General features: G+C 35.0%; 1 protein-coding gene and 1 pseudogene across 8 annotated transcripts; one reads left to right on the forward strand and one right to left on the reverse strand.

The window, feature by feature from the left end:
- Positions 1-893: 893 nt before the first annotated feature.
- On the forward strand, positions 894-2332 carry LOC110007374 (pentatricopeptide repeat-containing protein At3g25210, mitochondrial-like; annotated as a pseudogene).
- A 1959-nt stretch (positions 2333-4291) lies between these two features.
- LOC18435258 (P-loop containing nucleoside triphosphate hydrolases superfamily protein) lies at positions 4292-22328 on the reverse strand. 8 transcript variants are annotated; one of them, XR_016045694.1, is made up of 33 exons: positions 21996-22328; positions 21600-21689; positions 20235-20353; positions 19386-19499; positions 19205-19286; positions 19052-19119; positions 18886-18960; positions 18627-18772; positions 18417-18519; positions 17495-17575; positions 17050-17118; positions 16887-16949; positions 16610-16771; positions 16289-16345; positions 14871-15113; positions 14685-14750; positions 14454-14600; positions 14269-14373; positions 13295-13378; positions 12947-13096; positions 11709-11822; positions 11529-11615; positions 11239-11341; positions 10911-11132; positions 8228-8434; positions 7991-8080; positions 7738-7878; positions 6942-7039; positions 6284-6362; positions 6017-6178; positions 5460-5606; positions 5282-5350; positions 4292-4973 (listed from the first exon to the last, which is right to left on the reverse strand). XR_016045694.1 is itself a non-coding variant. In XM_020668083.2 (33 exons), exons 1-33 carry the CDS (start codon positions 22120-22122, stop codon positions 4752-4754), a joined length of 3981 nt encoding a protein of 1326 aa, XP_020523742.2. In that variant the 5' UTR covers positions 22123-22328; the 3' UTR covers positions 4292-4751. The 8 variants fall into 8 exon arrangements, 6 of the variants coding, with proteins under 6 accessions (XP_020523742.2, XP_020523740.2, XP_088709625.1 ...); XM_020668083.2 differs by having other exon boundaries at positions 11239-11430; XM_020668081.2 differs by having other exon boundaries at positions 11239-11439.
- Positions 22329-22973: the final 645 nt, after the last annotated feature.

Genomic DNA, 22973 nt, shown 5'->3' on the forward strand with positions numbered 1-22973 from the left:
CAACTGGCTTTGAAGAACAGGGTATAAAAATTTCTATTTTAGGTTTTTTTTAAATAATATTTTTTTTCAAAAGCGTGAAAGTAGCAATGGCTGCAATATAGAAAAATAAAAAAAATAATATATATATATATATATATAAATAAATATAGGAAAAAGCTGGTTTAGTCTACTAATTCATATGAACATATGCGTCCAGTGTTTCAGATTGAATCTGGATCGATCTGACGATTTCGGATGTTCAGTAGAATTTGAATTTTATTTTATTTTCAACAAATCCAAATCATTGAAATTTTAAGTATATGTTCGTTAAAAAATAGGTGAATCTTCGAATAATTTCAAAAAAATATTTTACATGAAATAAATTAACCAAAATACCCTGAAACTTTTCGAGAGATATTTTGATTATTTTTATTTTAGTCAATAATTTTTTAAATATTTTTATTAAGTACACCTTAAAAAAAAAAATACATATTTAAAATTTCAAGTGATTTGAATTTATAGATAAATAAATAAAATTTAAGCACTACCAGATATCCGTAATCGTTAGATCGGTCTAGATTCAATATGAACCATTAGGCTCATATGAACTAGTGGGTTAATCTCAACTTTATTTATATATATATATATATATATATATATATATATATATATATATATATATATATATATTTCAAAAAAATATTTATAAGTAAGGGTAAAAAAAGATACGATTTTTTAGCTTGATTTAAATCATATTATAAAAAAACGTGTTTTTAACATTTTTATGAAAATTATGTTATTTTTTCTCGAGGTTTTCAAAAAGCCGCAGTTTAAAATGTTTTACATAAAAACACTGATTTTTTTGAAAAAATCGCTGAATAACCGGCGGATTTCTAACTATGATACAAACTTCACCCAGGCAAGTTTTCATATGTTCGAGCGTTTGGTTGATTATTGGGACAAAGGAATCTGAAATTTCGATTAATTACAAATATTGAATTCACTCGATTCCTGTTTTCTTGTTCGATCTCTCTCTCTAACTTGTGACTTCCATGGGAGTGTTGCACCAGTTGGGCATCATCATCATCACTCGAATCAATAAGCTCAGAAGCCTTAATTTCAAGCTCATTAACAGTAGTTTATCTTACTGGTCTTCTTCTTCTCCCTCTCATCCTCCACCCCAAAACCCTAGATCTAGAACCCCTCTAGAAAAACATTTCGAGTCATGGATCCACAAGCTCAAACCAGGCTTCACCCCACAAGACGTAAGCGATGCCCTAAGAAACCAATCAGATCCTGACGTAGCCCTAGATATCTTCCGATGGACGTCATTACCGCCATACCGATCTCACCTACTACACCATGCTTCGTATTCTCACCTCTGAGAACCAGTTCAAGCGGATAGAAACCATAATTGCAGAGGTCATGTTCGGAGCCTGCAGCCCTAGCCCACCCCTCTACAACACGATTATCAGCTATTTTTGCAAGAGAAAGCTCTTGGGCGAAACCATCAATGCTTTCAAGAAGGTGCAAAGAGACCCGAATTGTAAACCGACACTGCAGACCTACACGATGATACTCAATTCAATGTTGCAGAAGTTCACGAAGCTCAATGCTTCTTGCATTTATCTCCACACTGTGAGGTCCCTCATGAGACATATGAAAGCTACAGGCATTGTGCCTGATACTTTCACATTGAATTTGGTTATCAATGCTTATTCGAAATGTCTCGAAATGGATGAGGCGATTAAGGTTTTAAGGAGATGGGTTTGTATAGTTGTGAACCTGATGCCTATACATACGGTTATATAGCCAAAGGGCTTTGTGAGAAGGGGAGAGTGAGTCAAAGATTTAAGTTTTTTAGAGAGATGAGAGAGGAAGGGTTTGTTCCTAGTAGTAGTACATTTATGATTGTTATATGTAGTTTGGAATTGGAGAGAAGGTTTGATGAGGCAATTGAGGTGCTCTTTGATATGTTGGGCAATTCAATGGTGCACTTGTAAGACTGTGTTGGAGGGATTGAGAAGAGAGGGGAGAGAAAAACACGTATATGAGCTTTTAAAGGAGTTAAAGAAGAAGGAGGGCTTAATGGATTTGAAGACTTATTCAAGCCTTTTGAATTGCTTGCATTTACTTTATGCAGAATAGGCTTGAGCTTTCTCAGTCTATTTCTTGTGAGGTTTCTTTTACTATGAACTAATTTAGTGCCAAAATTCTTTAATTTTGGTGTATGAGATGTTTGACAATGTCCATATATTTTTGGGCCTAATGCCTCTGTTTAACTTTTGAAATGTTACCCCTTGTTAACCTCCTAAATGGAAAAGAAGAGAAAGGAGAAGATATATTGTATCTTTATGATTTTTTTTGGGGTAAATCAGTGAGGGAGAAGGCTTTCTACCTATTTTTCATTAATAAAAGATAGAAAAAATCACATCATATTATTTTACAACCCTACAATAAGGTAATTACACGACATCATGAAGTATATTTGTGATTCAATTTAAGCATTTTGGTTTTCTAGTTAGTATTCTTTCTTGTTCCTTTCTTTAATATATTGGAGCTGACATTTTGAAGAGAAAATGCACACTTTAGTTTCTCTCCATTTAATGCTGTAAGAGTTTAAATTGTGAATATGAGAAATTATATTTAGAATCTAATTTCACTGATAAACCAGTGGATTTCTCAAAAAAATTTAATTGGTAAACCAATTCATCCTATAGAAAGTCAAAGCAAATGTTTTTTTTAAACTAAACCATAATGTTGTCGAAAATGAACAAATCAGACGAGGCAATTTAAGATTTATATTTTGATATTGAAGATAAATGGTCTCATTATATACAATCCTTTTGGAATTTCTAGCCAGACATCTTTTATGTGTAATCCATCCATGTTTTTTTACTCCAGTTTTAGGTGTTTGTGGGGAATTGTAAATATAACGATTTTTTACTTTTTATTTTTCAGTTTTTGGTTAAGAACGGGTGAATCTAAGTAGGGATTTTGATGTATAAGCCGGATAAAGTTATGAAATTTACCCTTTGGTCCATAAGTTTAGTAATTTTACCGTGGGGTCTTTGTCGCCCATGTTTATTATGTTTTTCCAATTTTGCCATGATGTTTTAAACATTGACCTGCATATTTCTTTATTTGTAAATTTTTTTGATATTTGTGGTTGGTCTACCATTCAATATATCGAACCGGCTCTTTTATAATTGCAACATCGAACTGCCCTGCATTTTTCATGCAATGTTGTCTATGGGGCAGTCCGAGCTTTTCAACATCAAACCACTTTTGAACTACGTTTTTTTTCCTTAAGTCTGATCTTTGAAGGCTTAGACTGCTAAAATAAAAAATAAGTAAAAATATGAAAAATGCGGTAATATCAAACCTCCCTATAGAGAAGGATGGGCCAAAAGTGGATGGCGCTCCAATGTTGCATTTATCACACCGGCCTACAAATAGGGTGGTTCGATATTTTAGATATCGACTACCTCACAAATGTCAAAAAAATAAAAAGTAAAAGAAAATAAAAGATAAATTTGAAACATAGAAAATGCGGAAAAAATAGAAGGAAAAAAAAAAGCATAAATATGGCAGTAGTACTCCTTCGGTAGAATTACTGAACTTATAGACCAAAGAAAAACTTAAAACTTCGGTACGTTTACCCGGTCTATACATAAAACTCCCTTTGGAGAGAAAAATGAGCTTACTGATAAATAGCTGAATGCAGGTCAAACAACCTCATTTACTATAGACCACAGGAGAGAAAGAATAGCTGAATGCGGGAAAAACAGCCTCATTTACTATAGACCACAGGAGAGAAACCAGCCTTATTTGTTAGTAATTGGTCAACCTAAACTGGATTTAAGTGTATTGTGAATAGAAAATTGTAACAAAATGGCAGACACCCTCATTATGAACAAATGAAAGAAGTGTAGACTTCAGAGAGTGGAGAACTGAAATTGCACAGAGCTGTATGATGTTGTTACGACAGCTTGAGATGAAAAGAAGCCTCGAAGCCATTAGAATTATATTGACATGCATATAGTTTATCCTAATTCAATTGAAATAAAAAGGAGGAAAGAAAGGGGAAGGAGCAAACAAGTATATATTGTTGACAGAACCATTGAAGCTATTGGATATTTTTCTTAATATACACAGAGACCATAGAGCTGAAGAGAGAAGGAAAAGAAAGATAAACTAAATGAAATGCAAATTCAATGTAGCTGCAAGCGAGATAAACCTAGATATTAGAGTAAGCGAACATTGGAATGAACCACAAAATATAATTGAAGAGAGCAAATTCTGCAGCTAATTTGCTTATGGAAAAATATATAAGAGACTATTTATTTTTTAATGCAAAGAGGTCACAATTACTCTTGTAATATGTCATTGACGAGACTTGAAGTTGCTAAAAAAACCCCCCCAAAAAAAAAAATCAATCTCCTGACACACCCCAAGCCATCCACTTTGATATCTAATTGCTAGTAGCAATTGTGTCCTCTTTATAACAAAGATGAATGGTTCTACAATCTGTAATTCCTCCTAGTAAAAGAGAAAATTCTAATTGGCAAGTTAAAGAAATACGATTAAACCACACAAACAAGAAAATACACATGATTGAGGGAAAGTGCATGCAAACTAGAAGATAAATATGATAAGAGAGGAGTTGCACTTTCCCTAGCCCTCACGCGTCTAAGAATCTTTCCATATAAACAGGGACACCCAAATCTGAGTTGGATTACATTTCCTCAATCCTGTGCTTTTACTTGAACTCATTGCTTCGCTACAAGTTGCTTTTTCAGTTCTAGGACCTGAAGCCTGCTCTCGACCAACTGATCTTTCAATTTTCTCGATGCTTCTTCATATTTACGATTCATGATAGCTAACTCATCAACTGCCTCTCTATGTTTGCCTCGAAAGGCATCCAACTTTGCCTGTGTCATTCTCAGCCTCATCCGGAGCTTTGTACTCTCTTTATTGAAGTTCACTTTAATCTGCATACATGAAGACAGTAGTGAATTACAATGTGAAATTTTTATTTTTGATAGTTAAGAAGACTGCATCAATTAATCACAGAAAGCAATAGATAGAGGACAGTGAAAATTCATCAGAACAATTCATTGAAGAAATACTGATGACCCCAATACGTACGGTTTTTCCATAGCCCATTGGATTATTACTTTCCTTATGTGCAAATCCTTTCAAAGATGAGACATACAAGGAATAAAGGCAACATGCACCCTAAGATCAGGAAAAGAAAACTGAACTGCAGCCCTATCTACAACCAACACTCGAAACTTACATCACTTATTTCCGTTTCCAATGTAGAAACTCTTTCACTTAGTGCCTCCGCATCTGAATTAGACTTTAACTGCCAAAAAAACATAATATACAAATCAACTATGGACACAAAGAAACCACTTACCTTCAGGGTTGGCACATATTGTCCAAGCAAGAAACAATATAACAAGATCGTTTACCCTGGAATCATCACTCTGTTTTAAGCTCTCATCACTGGAAGCAACTTTCTTCTCCATCTCCAAAAAAATTGTGTTGAGCTCATCATTTCTAGCCAGCAATTTATGTCTTTCGTGTTCTAAATTAGTGAGTTGCCTCTCCAGATCCAACTAGAAAACAAAAATGTACTTCCATCAAATAGGGTGTTGTACCATTTACAAAGGCACATCCAGTCCACTGATGAAGCAAACTTTAGAAAGAAAATATTGGAATTAAAACAAGACAATTTGTTGCCCGATGATTTACACAGCACAAACCATTGAACTAAGGAAATTCAAACCATATTCCAGTGGACTATGGCAGAAACATATTCCAAAGGCTCACACTGACCATTAAAATGATGGACGATGATAGTGAGAGAGTGGACCCAGAGCAAGACATGATCCTAATACTGGATTACTAGGTCCCACAATCTATCCATCACCATTCATCAAGGAATGGCAGCGACTTAATGGATTATTATGGCCTTTTTTGGTCCATTGAAGTGTTGGACTATAACATGCTTTGCTTGAAAGAAGACCTTGGAGTTATTTGACAGGTCCAGTCTTGTAGTGAGCTCTTTAATTTGAGTAGACATATTTTTGTCTCTTTCAGCATCATTTAACTGAGTCTTCAACTGGCTCAGTTCTTGACAAACATGCTCATGCTCTGATGTTAGTGCATTTAAATGTGACTTCAACCCCTGAAAGTTCTCCGACATTAACAATTCATATAGCTATATATCGCTGCCAATAAATGCTGTTGTAATACCTTGAAGGAACAAAGGAAAATACAAGGAAAGACTTACATCTTGCTCTCGAGAACTTGCAGTTTCAGCCTCTAAGAGTTCATTCCTCAATCGCTCTACTTCTGAAAACATAGCCATGCTGAAACAAAAAGTGCTCTCTTATAAAACACAAGGCATCTCAATTACCAAGGATCCAGCTTTAGGCAATGATGGACATGACATGTTATCATGAACCTTATCTTAGATTCTATTTTTATTTTTCCTTTTAATTCCTTATAGTAATTTTTATTTTTCAAATTTGGAGCAAGAAGAGTTTCAGAGTATTAAGCTTGTGGCTTGGGTGGGTCTCAAATCTCATCCAAATAGATTAACTGACTATGGAATGAATTACTCCTTATGGACCCCACATCAAAAGATGGACTGACTTTGGATGACAAGTCAATTATGTAAAAAGTGTGACATTTAGGTGCCACTATAAACCCCCATTCAGTTGTGGTCACCAAAAAACACTGCCACTTTGTGAGTTAAATTAAAACAGAAAATAACAATTTGCATCGAACTCACAATTTAGCAGCTTTAGGTGGAGTGCTGATCTACATGATATGATAAAAACACAATCCGGGATCCATATTCAGGTTTAGAATATTTTTAGGATAGAAATAGTATTATACTCTTGGAATGGAAAAACGAATAGAACATGAAAGAAACCAAGGCTAACCTGGAACTTTTCTCATGATCCATTTTTGCTTCTGCAACAGACAATCTTCCTCTCAGTGCCTCACATTCCACTTTACAATTCTCCAGTTCATTTGTCATCTGTCAATTAACAAAGAAATCTAAGTAAAAAAGTTTATCTTTACAATACATCTACTATCAACATAAAATTTTTATTAAACTTCATTAGGTAAATGTGACGTCCTTTTAAGAAACTTCAATGCATTACAAAGTTTCATAAAAAGATGAACTAAATCTTGCCACAAAATAAACAAAATATGGGCCATGCTCCTAGAATTAACTACTTCAGGAAGCACAGGTAGAAAGCTGTTAGCAATTTCTTATTCTCTAGATAATCATGACACTATGTAGATATTCCACAAGACCCATGCATAAGTTTTTCAGACAATTGTAACACCAAAATCTGTTTAGTTTTATGACAACTAAAAGAAATTTTAGGGACCTATGTCTCAACTTTCAAACTAAGAGAGTTAATCCATGCTATCAGTCTACAATGACGGTCTTTGAATGGTCTAAGAGGAATGATGGGAAAACAATTAACTGCCAACTGATGAGATAGAGCTTAAAATATACTATGAGCTTCCGTGTATAAATGGCCACAAACACTCAGTTTCTTACTTCAAACCATTTTAAAAGAATGGGATTCTGAAAAGATTTAATATTGTCGAGTTTACAATAAAAACCAAAAGAAAATGATACTTGTCTTGTAGTAAAATAAATGTATATGCACTAGCTAATATTGGCCACAAAAAAGGCCAGCATTCAAATTGCACAAATACCTCCAGAATCTCTTTTAATAATAAGGCGATCTTCGCATCCATGTGTTTAGAGTTTTCTGTGATAGAGTCAATAAAAACTCTCTCATTGGCCAACCAAATTGCTCTTTCTTCCTCAATTTTCACTAAAGCATCTGTAAGTTGCTGTATCATACAGCATGACAACAAAACTTCAGAAAAGATACAGTCGATCTTAATTTAAGTATGAGAGTGAAATATAAATCAACATTTCTTGCAACATTAGCAGTTGACATACTAGTGCCATTTCTTCTTTTTCTGTGGACAAAGTAGTGATTGAGCTTTCCATCTTTCTATAACATTCCTCAGATTCCCCCAACTTCTTCATCTGCAAACCAAATAAGAAAGGGATTAAGTGGAATAAGCAAGACTTCCACTGATCGCCAAAGTGAAGGCACAATAGGAAACCAACTGCCTAATCCACGATCATGACAATCCCAGTGTATCGCTCTGAATATCAACAGCATCAACATACCACGGATTGAATTTCTTCTTGTAATGCGTTCAATTGTGAATTTGCCATTTTTAGCTTGCCTATGGTAGCCTCCAATTCAGAAGCTTGCTCAGCATTTTGGAGTAATACTGCTTCTTTTTCTTCATTTGCAACAAAGAGTTCTCCTTCCAAAGAAGCAATCCTCTCCTCCAACTCAAATGTATGGGTTTCCAACTTGCTACGTTCCCCCTGCCAAAAAAGCATAATAGATCTCAGCATAAAGGAATGACTCCGGAGACCAAATGCAATTTGCATATCAACAGACCAGGCCGACCAGCCTTGGCCCTAGCCCAGCCTGGCCCTAGCCCTGTTAGGGAATGCCCAATATAATCAAAACAAAATAAAGAGAAAAAAGTAAGGAAGAAAGGGCCAGACCGGACTGAACCGGCGTAACCCATTTGCTCGACCTTGTCATGGCCCTGGCCAGAGAGCGGCCCAACCCAAACCTCGGGCCGTGGTGGTCCGGCCCTAGTGCAGCCCTCGGGCCACATCCTGTGGCCCCAGCCCATTGCCACCCATATTAGAGTTTAGACCTTTTCTGGCTAACTCAAGAAATCATACTGTTGAAAAAATAAATATATGATGCGAGAACTAATTGAGCAAGAAATGAGAAAACCAAACAACAAAACATGAAAGTTTTGCATAACTGCCCAAAAAAAACTATGTCAAAGAGCATTGAACTAGCCTTGCAGGAGGTCATTAAAAAAAAGGGGAAAATATCAAAAAAGGGGTAGGAACCCTTTACAATATCATTAAAGGGTTTAAAAAATTACAAATTACAAATTACAATTGAGGGTATGCTTTTAAATTTCTATATCAATCAGATATATTCTCACAAAAAAAAATTAAAATTTTCCAAATAGCCCCAATTTGGTGCTGAAAAACCAAAACAATAAGGGGTACTTTCATAATTTTACCCCCAATTATTATCCGTTTAAGGCCTCTTTGAGAGTAGAATTAGCAAAGTACCCCTAATTGTTCTGGATTCCCAAAACCGAGCAAGGTCAATTTGGAAATATTTCAACTTTTTTTTTTAGGGCATACCTATTTGATATAGAAATGTAAAAGCAAACCCTCTAGTGTAATTTTTAATCTTTTGACCCCTTCAGTGATATTGTAAGGGGTTTCAACACTTTTTTGATATTTTCAAAAAAAAAAAAACGAAGACTTCTTACCATTTAAAACTAAATGAACCAAAAGAACTCGTAAAATGAATGCTTTCAAAATAGAATAGTATTAATATTACTTGAAAAATCACATCCAATAATACAATAGAAATCCAAAGTGTGGTATGGGAATCTTTTCAATCTGGACTTGTGGCAACAATCAGAACATAGACACACACACACACACACACACAAAATGTGAGTGTTTATAAGCGGCTTTATATGAACTTCCAAGACTTTAACCTCCCTCATACAAATGGTTTCTTCCATTAAATGGCTCTTGATGTTCAGTTCCTAGATCTTTAAACAATGACCAAACAAACAAACTATGCAAAATAAAAAGCAATTAACTAATAGGTCATAACAGTGATATAAGAAATTCAATACCCATAGTCAGCAGTGTTTACTAACCAGTGTTCGCAAAATCGGCTGGTCCAACTCAGAACCACCAGTCGAACTGGAACCGGGCACTGGCTGATCCGGTTTCGGCTAGTTTTGGTGGTCCAACTGGGTATCTTAAAAAATAAAAATATATATAAAATCCAAAAATTACGGGATTTGTTTGTAATGTGTTTTTTAATGTTTTTTAATGTTTTTTATTATTTTGGCAAAGATTGGAAAGTTGTTTGGCCATGAATACTTATTTTTCCATTTTTGCATCTTTTCTGAAAAAATTGGAAAATACCCCCGGGCGCAAATTGACTTTTTAAAAATCCATTTTTTTTCACTACTTTTCAACTTCATTTGCATGTGTTTTGTTTAATCATACTTTAAATATACTTCTCATATTTTTTTGGATTTGTTTTGTTTTTTTTTAACACTTTTTGGACCGGTCAGGAACTGCCCAGTTAGGCCGGTTTGATTTTTTGAACACCGTCACCAACATACGCAAAAATAGCTCTAGAAACTTTATAACACAGAAGCATGTCCTCAACTTTCATAAAGTTTGTTAAAAACCAACATGATCTTACAATCATTTCCTTCAACCGGTTCAAAGTATAAAAAATTTCACCATGCAGAAACACATCCTAGCATTGAGGCTATTTTGCCAAGGACTGAGCCAACTAATCATCAATTGAAACCCAACAAGATTTCAAAAAATGCAGTCGTGGAACAAGTTTTAGCCACCATGCTGCATCTCAGCCAATTCAGACACAAAGAAACAACATTCTTTCCCCACTGATACCAGCAGAATTAAGCAAATATTTACAAGATAGAAACTTAAAACAAAATATCCAGCAAAATCTACCCAGGAACAGTATCCATATCAAAAACAACAGAAAGAGATAATGTGGTGTATACTGACTCACCAAATATTTAGAAATAATAATAAATGCAAAATTGTTAAGTCTCGAGAAACATTCCCAAGTGAATTGGTAGTAACCCACACTGGAAAAGTAACGTAGCACTTTGATCAACAGACATAAAAAATAACCCGTACGTGCACCCACTTAATATCAACCTAACATGAAAAGTACTGAAAATAACATAATACGTACTTCAAGGATTTCTAAATCAAAACTCATTCTTTCAAGTTCCATGTTTTTCAACTGCAAGGCTTGCTCAATCTGGCCAACTTGATTTTTTCCCTTACTCATCTCAAATGTCTTTGATTCCCTCCTCCTATCAGCAAGGGACTCACGCTTGGAAATATCACGGTCCAGGAGATTCCTCTGATTATACAAATGCTTTAGCTCCCTTTCCATGTTAGCTTTTTCAGCCTGCAAATATATGAAGCCAGTTAGCAAGAATAAATAGTAAATAAAAAGTGACTCAAAAACAGATAGCAAGAACAAGAAACAAACAGCCTAAGAAATGCAAGATCACCTCGAGTTTACTTCGTTCCTGTATACTGTTCTTTAACTTGGCATCAGTATCCTTCAACTTCATTTTTGTTTTTTCAAAGTCTTTTCTGAGAGCCTCTTTGTCCCTGACCAAATAAGAAGAAGACAGGCTAGCTATTTCTTTCTCTAGCCTAGAAATTTGAGTCAGAAATTCATCTTTCTCTGAAACTCGCTCCTGACACCACTCCAACCACATACATAACAAAATTAGACACAATGAAAATAGAATTGCCATTCGCAATAGAAGACTGTTAAATTAAGATCATAACTTACCATTAGAGCATTTTCCGAGCTTTGAAGTTTTAATTCTCGTTCCTCAATTTTCTTTTGTTGACTAATAGACTTATTATGCAGTACGTACTGTATCAAATGAATAAAGAAATCTGAACATTAGAATGGATAGAAAATCTAAGATTTACTTCATAGAGAATCTGAGGAGATTCCAAAATTCACCTTTTCTTCCTCAAGCTCTTCAATTTTAGTTGTCAATGATTTAAACATGCCCTCATGGTCACCATGTCTCCCCTTGAGATCCAGAATACTTTGATATGCGGATGACTTGAGGTCCTACAAATGGCAACAACAATGTAAAATTAAATTGGGAGAAGCATGCAAAAAGCATCCAGCAATTACAATATCCGAAGGACATGCATAAATCTGGTGTTATTTTTATCCAAAAAAAACCACAACAAAAAGAGATGGGGCTATAATGTTGCCAAATCAAGGAATTTCAAATGTCTCAGGAGACCTTTTACAAAAGTAAGGTTCATGACAGCCGCTTGTCATGTATTCAAATATTAAAGAAGAGTCAGAATGACAAAAATGTGCCACCTGCTGGAAGGGAATATGATTTTAGGAAACAATATCGGACATGAATCTCTGCCCCAAAAAACAGACTCATATAAGAACAAAAAAAAAAAGATATTTTGTAATCATCTAGGAGCTGCCTGGTAAACTGCATTTGTAAGCTGCGAGGAGACGTGTGGCAATGATTCAGGGAATGGTGGATAAATGTTTCTCCTTAATATGCATGGGAAAATACATTTGTCATAAGCAACCCACCAATAAAGCATAATGGTTCATGACTATTTATAAGACATGATCAAAGGGAAACACATTTTCGACGCTTAGCAAAGTATTGCAATTTAGATGAATTGTACCTCACCCTAAGGTTTTGTCATTCTTTTCACATTAAATCAAGAACAGAGTCCTGAAAGTTCTTATTAGTACATCACCACATTGATTTCTCCCGCTTGCATTTCTTTTCACTCAAAGGGTATCCAGACTTAATCTCGTGAAGAAACAAATATCAATAACATATCAGATGATGATAAATAGATCCAAAAACGGACAACAAACCAAACAATAGACAAGAAAAGAGTTTAAACTATTTTCTAGACGATAACAAAAATAATCAGCATATAATAACTCACTCATTTCACCCTATGGCACGGTTCAGTAGATAGAGCATAGCTCTAATTTTTAACCACAAATGACAAAACTTACCAAACAATATTTTATAGACTTGTTTCAATAGGAAATGGAAAAAGCCTCAGTTCTGGAAAGCATTCAAGTGACACTGTTTACACCAAAATAGTTGAATGACACAATGCAACAAATAAGCAACATAAAGTGCTTAGGAATAAGATCTATTAAATAAAAGATCAAAGCTGTTATGAAAGTTAAGTCACCGAGAAAATGTTCAAAACAGTAGGAACAGTCTGAAGAACATCATCCATCAAGGAAAAAGCACTAGAGATGGTGCTCCCCATATGTTGAAATTCAGATATGATTCCTTCTGTTTCTTTGCAAAGTTCAGCTTCTTGGTTGCATTCATCCTCCTGAAAGACAAAGGAAACAGAGACCCGAAACTGTTAAGGGGGGATAATGCATTAATTTATAAACAAACAAGATATTGCAGTAGAATAGTAATCTAGGAATAAAATAATGGGATGAATTGAAGATATCTAGCAGTAAAATCAAGCCGAAAGAATTCATTCAATATCAACATAGATCATCAAAAAAATGCAAAACTTAACTGTTACAACTGGTAGAGCAGTTGACGGAAGCTGTTGTCGAGCCCTTTCAACCTCATCATGCGCATCAACAAGTTCTCGATAGACCTAGAAACAAAAGAATATAAACATAGTACTCAAACACTAATCTACAAAATTTTAAGTCAATGTGAAACGACATTCTAGGCTTATGATGTCATGTATTAAAAAAATAGAATTAGCTTCAAAAGGATGACATAAAGAAGCAAAAACACAGCTACAAGCATTCAATGTATAAAAAAAAAGGTAACCAAATTGTGAAAATTAACTAAGGTAACCAAATTGTGAAAATTAACTAAGTCAATAACACATACAAGACCTCATGAGATTATTGAACTCAATTATGAAGGACCATTAAACTAGTTCAATGACATTATTTTTCTTTAAAATTGTTCATCAATCAAAGGAGAGAGAAAAACACTAGTTGAGACCTCAAGGCATCAAAATGAAGATCTTTATAAAACAGTAAAGAGAAGCTGAGAAAGAAAAAGAGTACCCAGTTACTAGAATTTTGAATGTAAAGGAAATGCCAAGACAAAGTACAACTCAGCTTTAAGGTTCTAAGATCAACGTAAAAAAATATTAGGAATCCAGTCACAGTAGATCTAAAATAAAAGAAAATCATAATCTCACTGTGGCAGAAACATTATGACTGTAATTTGCACATAAGGATAAACTGAAGATCCACTAACAAGAGGATTAAAAGAAAACCATAAAATCATTTTTGCAGAAAAATTACAACTCTAGTAGAAAAGTAGAGATCGATGTACAAGGAACTAATGTTAGATATTTAAGATTAAATAAAGCAATTCTTCATCCTTGACTTCTAAAAGATATAAAAGGTAACCTCCGTATCTCCATAGTAATATATTATAAGTTACCAGTCCAACAACAACGAACTATTGGCATCCACACTATATTTAGAAAAAAAAAAAAAATCACATCACAGCCAAGAGTACCTCATCATACTGTTCTCTTGCATTAGAAGTCTGTTCTGTGGCTAATTCCACAAGCCCATCAAGGTTCCTTTGCATCGAAGTTTTTTCTAATTCCAATATTGTTATCTGGATTGAAGACCAATCATCTGTTTAAGAAATATACAAGCCATAAAAGGAGTAAATTCCCTTTCACTTGCAATAAATACCTGATCCTGGAGTTGCTTGATCACCAAAATCGCTTCTGATTCCCTTGCGGTCAAGCTTTTTGCACCTAGACCAGGAACAACAGAATTTGTTTCTGGATCTGTTAATCTTTTTGTCAGATTCTCCATTGTAAAATCCTTTCTTGTTCTCTGAGAAGAAAGCACAACACAAAGGAATGAGAAAATAAAGAACTGTAAGACTAATTCTCTTCATAAATAAGCCAAAACAAGAACCTGATTTTCTAATTCCAGAAGCAATTCATCATCATTTTCCTGTATCGTTTCCAAGTTCCTATTTTCCTGTAAACATACTACACTACATATCAGAACATATATATAGTTTTCTATAAATTTTAGGTATCTGTGTCATTCTGTTTATGTGCATAATACCCAAAAAGGAGAAAATAATCAAACACAAACCATGGGTGAGTCTAGCTTTTGAGAGGATCGCTTTTTCCTACTTGTAACATGACATAGAGCATTTTGATCAGGAAGAGTGCAACCATCCAATGGATCACCATTGGCCTTACTCACGGGCCCACATGTAGCATTACGAAGAACATTCTTCCTATCTTCAATTTCATCCACGAGTTCTTCAAAAGAGTGCAATATCTTCTCATCAAGGGGATCCTCCATGATAGCCTTCAAGGATGTATCGGAGTCCTATGAAAACAATAAAGTGCGTAAGAGTCTCTCCCCACAACTTTGGAGCCTAACTATATAAGGCTATGACCTTTCCCTTCCACTATCACTAGAGAACTAATTCTGCCCTTCAAATAAATAATGTGCATGCTATTTACAGATGTAAGTTTGGACTATATTTCTCATGATGATATAAAGTATTCATCTATGTACATAACCTATGTATTTGAACAAATAATAAGTTGTCGGATCAGATAGTTGAGGAAACAGAGGACTGTGGAAGAAACATATTGTTTCTGATTTAAGGTTGTTATGTTGGCTACCTTTGACCTCTGTGTCTAGTCTATGGTGAATTTCCCTCTCAGTTTACAACGCAACAAAAAAGATGGGAAACTATCAAAAATATCCCTTTTTTCAAAAAATTCTGAAAAAACATTTTTTTTAAAATCTCATTCATATCCTTTTCTTTTACTGTTGATAGTTTCATATTTTTTACCTAAAATACCCTTCATGATTAAATACAGCTATGAAGGTTATCGCGGTCCTATCAAGATGGTGATGCTTGGGAACCCTCAACCCACCCTCATCTAGGAAGGAAACATTACAATGGTTTAAGTTAGATTTAGAACTTCCCAATTCATCACGGTTCTAATAGAACCATGATGGTTAACAACTTAAAGGCATCATGTTCTATTAGAACCATGATGCTTTTAAGTTGCATCTTCATCTTTTAAGTTAGATCATCATTTAGAGCTTCAAAGAAGTACATCTCAGTTCTAATAGAACCGTGATAATTAAGTACTTACTCCTCACGCTTACAACAGTTATATCATGGGAGTTATTAGCATCACAGTCTTGATAGGACCGCAATGACCTTCATGGCTGTATTAGAGCCGTGAAGGGCATTTTAAGTAACAAAAGATGAACAGTAAAAAAATGAGTATGAATGTGGGTTTCAAAAAAATTGGGGTTTAATGGATATTTCTGAAATTTTCCCAAGAAGATTCTACATATAAAAAGAAAAATCTATAGACTTTATTATTTATTACACACACTTGCACATGCACACATGCCCATGCGTACATGCATGCACATGCGTGTGTGCATGCACACACGCAAACATACATATTCGACACAGATGTTCAGGACAATGATGATCTTTCAAATAATATAGCTCAGAAAAAAGGCCAACTGACCCTTCCTAGAGATTGGCTGGAAAGGGCACTGGGGCACCATGTCTCCCTCCTTTTATTCTACACAAAACAAAAGCAAAATTTTAATATGTATGTATATAGGCAATAAGGAGGATAACTTGCTCCATGAGCACAACCATGATTGGATATTTACATCTACTTGAGAAAAGATCAATATATGAGTAATCAATAATGTGGAACATTCACAAAAACCTAATTTTTGGAAAGACAAGGGCATGTACAGTGCAAGAAATAAATAAAAAATCATTTCAAAATCTTGATGTCATATGACTAAAGATGCTGCTTGCCAAGATTAAACGTAACCTTTTTAATACAATTGTCCCTCTCATCCCGGACAGAATTTAAAACAATTGTGCTCAAGTTTGCTATTCTCTTTTCCTGTTCCTGTAACCTCCTGTCTCGCTGGGCTTGCGCTTTCTTCTCCTCCTGCAACTCCAAAGCTATCCTCTCCCTCTCAAGTTCACTCTGAAAAATATAGCATCTTATATTACATACACAGAGACCCCCCAAATCTAACAACCTAAGGTTGATTTCCAAGAACAAAGATGTCTCTTAAACAAGTATGAGTTTGACTTTATACCTGTAATAGAGTATTTCTCAAACTCAGGATTTCTTCTGCAAAATGCTCTGAATTCGAACCACCCTATACATAAACCAAAATTGCATAGAACTTGTTTGATGTAAGGATGCAGCTTGATATATAGAAGCCATATCACTGAGACTAGCAGATAAATAAGCTAAACCTGCAATTTTGCTCGGAGCTCTTCAATCTCTTTCTTTTGGCGCTTTAATACTGCTGCATCCGTTAGAATCTGAGGAAAGATGCAGTAAAAACTCACATTCAATTTCATATAATCTCAAGATGTTGAAAGAGCAAATGGAAGGAATGGCAACAAATAAATGAAAAAACAACAGCTGCAAAATGGAGTAGAAAATATACTCTACTCCAATGGACTATGAAAAACCCATAGTTTATTGGAACCATCATCATCCAGTGAAATGGGACAGTGACAAAGAGAAATTCAGATCACTGGAGGCATGTTTTGTTCTGGTGGTTCTTCTTCTCTGTCCATCACTATCCGTAATTCTATTTTACCATAGTAAACATAGTGGAACATGGTGTTCCATAGCCTATTGGTATATAAATGTAAGGATGAGCTAAGGATGCAAGCTTGGCTAGAGGAAAACCTCATTCACATGTGCACAGTTTATGACACGCAATGCTCTGCTTGCAAATTGGAGACTGCCTTTTGTTTCATCTGCATGGATCTGCTCATACAAAAATCATGAAGTAGTAAACCATTAGTTAGCAAGGGAATCTCAAACCATCAAGCAGATCAAGGAATAGAACACTATAACCATGTTAACAGGAAAATGTGTCTCACAAAAATTAGAAATGGAATAAGAGAAAATAAAAGAATCTAGATAACTAGAGAAGCGAGAAAAAGAAGACTAAAAATTCTTACAGTGAATACAATAGAGAAAAAGAAGTCAACTTTAATATGCTTGCACATGAAGTCCTTGCCATCAACAATGCAGTAAATGAACAAACCATCTTATACAACATAACATGCACATATCCATAAAGCCTTTTGCCTAGTATTGCCGATGGAAAGGGAAAAACAAAATACCGCTAGACTAGTGAAAATTAAAAGGGGAAAGAAAGAGTACTCACAGCTTTCATGAAGTTAAAAAATATGTAAAATGTAACAGTTGCACACAAATATATCAATTATTTTAACAATAGCTATTGCAAGTGTTTTACCTTATTTGCATGTAGAATTGACAGTTCTATGCCATTGGCAAGAAGAACCAGCAATGGATGCAAACATCATCCCATGCTAAGAGTGGTCAGTGGTCATAACAAATAAAGATTTATAGCTGAGGCCCCCTTATAACAATATATAGAATGAGATTTGCATGCATCTTTTCACCAGAATTGAATGGCATATGCTAAGCATGTGGATGGAAAATTTGGCAATCAAATAGCTAACTATAACAAAAGATCAAAAAAGAAAGCACAACAATGTCGCTCAAATCCTAAATAAAAACCTCAACCATTATCTTGGACAACTACTTTTGGAACACTGAACAAAATTCAGAGGCACACCTGAGCAAGGGTGATATTACAAACAACAACAGTATTTGCATTTCCACCCAGTGCTGGTTGCAAAATGCGGGTAAGCTTGCTGTCACGGTAAGGGACATGGCCCCTACATCAAAAAGCAATGAACAAAACAAAAAATTCATGGAGTTGAATTAGAGTTGATTAATTCACTAAAAAGTTTCATATTAATTTCCCTCAAAATGAAAAACTCACCCTTGGCTCTCAGTGCCTTCACTGAGCTTATTGATGACAGTTCCAAGAGTCATAAGGCTTCTATTTATGTGAGAACCCTCCTTTAAGCGCACGCCTTCTGCGCCAGTCTTTGCAACCCGTTCCGATCCAGCTAAGTCCACTAAATTCTAGCAATAAAGAGTTACAAATTTTGAAGAGAAAAGTCAGTGAAAAATCCAGAAAGACTAAAACAGATCAAACTAGAATCCATCCAGACACAACCACAATTATTGTTACATACAAGAACAGACACACGGACAGCGTCACACAGAATACCAACATCGCCATCTTCGGTCCTATCTCTGCTTTCTATTATCTACAACAGAAGCACTTGTACTTGAGAAAACAGTAACAAGTTTTCCTTAGCTTTACTTTAGAGAAGGACATGACATGCCTTACAAACTCACCATACGAAATATTGTATGAGATCTGCTACTATAAAGGTTCATGTTTGTTTCTCCAATGTGACGATGAGCTGCAAATCAAATAAAGTGAGGCAAATCCTAATAATATGGCTTGGCTTGAAATGAATCCAGGGGAAATCAAAAAAGATATCTTACATTCCCCAAATTCCATAAACTCGAGAACCTGTTCTGGGGAGGCAACAATTTCTTCTCTCAACCCAGCAACAAATATTCCTCTCTTTCCAATGTCAAGTAAAATTAATGTCAGACAATCAAGAGATACCAAACAAAAATAACAATTACAAACAAACACAACAAAGTCACCGGAAACCAATACCTCAAGACTTTCATGAATTTGAAGTTTCCGATGCTCTGGAACCAACAAATCATTGATTTCCTCATTGTATATTTCCATGTACGACATCCGAAGAAGAAATTCTCTATCCCCATCCTGAATATTTAAACTCAGCCAAGAACATAAATTAGATTTTTGTCTTTGTTTGTTGTGATGAATTCACATGGCTCAAATTAAATTAATAGCAGCTCGTATCATTCTAAGCTTTTATTCTCTATCTGGATAGATCAATGAAAGTACAAAGCGACAAAAGCTCATAAGGAGAGAGCCAACAAAAGAAAGCAAATTCATAAAAAGTACATATTTGGTCGAGCACATTCATTCAAATCTAATTGGAGAAACAATCAAGAAGCGACTCTCGCTTATAACGTTTTTACCACAGTATTCATGTTACGCATCCCACAGACTCAGATAGTGAAACAGACCTTGAATTAGCAATGAAAAGGAAACTATAAATCCCTAGACTACAGGAAACTCATAATCCATTGATCATCAATCCATTCGTTAAAATGAACAGTGTTTGAAAAAGAGTGGGACTCACCTTTGGGTTCATTCCATGCCCCAGTAAAACCCACACTTGCTCCATCACTGTTCCCAAATTCATTGAACAGTGATGACCCGATGGAGTATGGTTTTTTCCTAGTCCATTGGTTTATGGTAACATTTCCCTTCAATTTTCTTCTTAAGAATATGAATGACATACTCATAGGTGGTTAAGAAAACATAATACTCCAGAAGCAATTGAAAAAGTCTGGGTCAGTGTATCATTCAAGAACAACCCCAAAAAGCATATGTGCCATTATCTTATAATAAGTCAGCATTACATGATACCTCCTCTACAAAACGAAATAAATCGCGAACAGCAAGAGGAATAACACCAGGTTCAGCAGTTGTTCCGCGCATAGTGTGAGTCTTTCCACTACCAGTTTGTCCATAAGCAAAAACAGTGCCTACAGACAATGCATAAGAGAAAATAGGTAGTTCCCATTAAAGAGTATATGGAGAAAAAGAAATGCATCTGTGTCACTCCTAGTGCAACAGAAATTATTCCCAGAAGTTCAGATTTTTAAATTTGATTTGAATCATTCTTTTGTAGGCAATCTATTTATATAAAGGGGAATAAGATCAACTCATTTTTCGCTCAATCGTGAATCCTTCAAATGATAATGCCACAAAAACCATAACACAGTTTCAGAAAATCACTTTGCTCAAATCACAATATTTAAGTTTCATCAAAAGCAGTGTGCTTTTTCAAGTCTAAACAGAAAATAATTTCAGCATAGAAAACAATGCATAACGATAGTGCGGCGGTGCTCAACGACATGTTTTCATTTCAAAAGTTAACATAACTCATTGACATGCTCTTCAACATGAAAGCTCAATAAATTCAGCCAACTTAAGACAGTCCAAAGATAACACCTATATCTACATCTTTAATTATAGGTTTCAGAGTGTACCAATCCAAAGGAAAAGTGTGGGGCAGCTTCACTTGCTTATTGTAAAAGAGAATTGACAGAGGAGAGTGATCCCTGAGTTTGTGTGTGTTAGTGATGCTGGTTGTTTTATCACAAGTTTTGCTTGGCAATATCGAGGTTGATGTTGAAAGGATCACTTAAATTGTTTCACAAGGCTCTCTAATGTCTCGAGATTGTAGTAGCTTGTGTGAAATGATGATAACTTTATGTTTCGAAAGAAAAAAAGAGCCATATGCCCTATCATGGTGAAATGAGTAATTTATAGTGCATGGGGTATTATGAAGCCAAACAGCATAATTTCTCTGTACAATATAGAACTACAAAATAACCTACTAGAAAATACAATCACACGATTACCTTTCTGAAAACACAGAACTGGCATCCATGAGACAAAATAAAATTACAAAAGTAAACAGCACCAGAGAGTAGGATTGATCAATAAAACCCTGTGAACGTTCCATCCTATGAATAAACTGGCAGCCCAAACCCATGTATGTCAACGCCCATTAGGGAAACACAGCCAATACTGAAGATACTTTTCAAAATGAAATGTGAATGGTTTTTCTCAACTAGGCATTAAGAAAAGGCCATTTGTTTAGTCATGAATTTACATCTCCCACTATAACAAAACCAACAATACTCATTGTACTTAAGGAATGAAACACTTGAATTCACCAAATGAAAAATTCCAGGACAAATAAAGCCTGCAATCCATACGTACCATTGAAGCCACGCACAGACGCAGCAACAATATCTTTGGTTCTAGCTTTGTAGATATCAACATTCTTGCATTCCTCACCAAATACCCTATCTGAAAATTAGAAGAGAGATAGAGAGAGGGACAAATGTTTTCAGAAAGAGCGATAGATGGTCCCATTTAGGGCCAATAACGTAGCAATTGGAACACAATGAATTTGCCCCAGAGCAACAAAGCTACTAACATAGAGAAATTAACAAAGGAAAGAGGATAACGAATCCGGAGAGAGAGAGACACACCAAAAATGGGAATGAAAAACACAGCAATTCGAACTTGGTTGGTGTCCAAGCAAAAGTGTTACTTAGAGAGAGAAATGAACGACATAGAGAGAGACCAGTTCTGGAAAAGAGAGAAACATACCGAACTCGAACTTCGTAGTTTGATTTCGAAGGGAGATGGAATTGCCAGAGATCGTCCACGGACACTCTTTGGGATCTTCTGATGGATCCAGAGGCCTCACCCTCACCATAACACAAATCTTCTCCATCCTCAAAACCTTAGGAAACCCTTATTTTTTATGAATCCAAGACCTGAAAAACCCTAGTTTGGTGAATTATGGATCAAATGGAGTTTGTTGGGAAAAAGGGTATTTTGCTTAGCTCTCCCTCTCTCTCTGTTCAAAAGAAATGTTTTCCCGCCCTTGCGGCAAATGTTTTATTTCAGTGCTATCTAACAATTATCCGGTGGTAAGGTGTTCAAATCATCAAGTAACATTCTTTTTGACATTAGCACGATTATTTGAACTTGATTTCATTTAAGTACCTTCTTAAAAAACGAAAATTATCAATATATATCTTAATTTTTAGCTTATTAGAAGAAAAAAAAACTCCATATTTTCTTAAACCTCGACCATGCTCCTTTTCTTTTTTCTTTTTTCTTTTTCTTTTTTTTTTTTTTTTTTTGTAAGTTTTGCATTTTTTTTATCAAAATAGTCTTTACAATAATCATATGATTGTGAAATTATCACGATAGACTCAATACCATGATGGTCTTAATGTTAAGAGGCACCGCGACACTTAAAACGTCATAATGACCATAAAATATAAAATGCCCTAATAGCCATGAGAGATATTTGTTATGCTTTGAGAAAATGTGTATGCAAAGGGCTACAGCCAATAATGGGATAGCATCATATCAAGAATACCCCTCAGTCGTATGCAGCCTTCCTTTGATACAAAATAATAGAAATATAATATTTAATATGCAAGATGAAAGAAAATTCAATTGTCAGCAAAATTTCTTAAGAAAATGATTGTAGCCATTTATTTATACATTTTTTCAAATCATAATGGTACTTTAGGTGTAGTGATGCTTCTCATGGCCATCACGACATTTTAA

This window comes from Amborella trichopoda, chromosome 12, assembly GCF_054954075.1.
Source record: "Amborella trichopoda isolate Santa Cruz 75 chromosome 12, AtrichopodaSantaCruz75HAP2 v2.0, whole genome shotgun sequence".
Lineage (NCBI taxonomy): Eukaryota > Viridiplantae > Streptophyta > Magnoliopsida > Amborellales > Amborellaceae > Amborella > Amborella trichopoda.

Coding starts and splice junctions, on each gene's coding strand:
- LOC18435258 (XM_020668081.2), bottom strand. CDS start 22,122: ATGGAGAAGATTTGTGTTATGGTGAGGGTGAGGCCTCTGGATCCATCA. Junction 17,119..17,494: donor ACTGTGCACATGTGAATGAG/GTTTTCCTCTAG, acceptor ATCTTTCCTCAG/ATTCTAACGGATGCAGCAGT. Junction 4,974..5,281: donor TGGAAACGGAAATAAGTGAT/GTAAGTTTCGAG, acceptor TCATGTATGCAG/ATTAAAGTGAACTTCAATAA.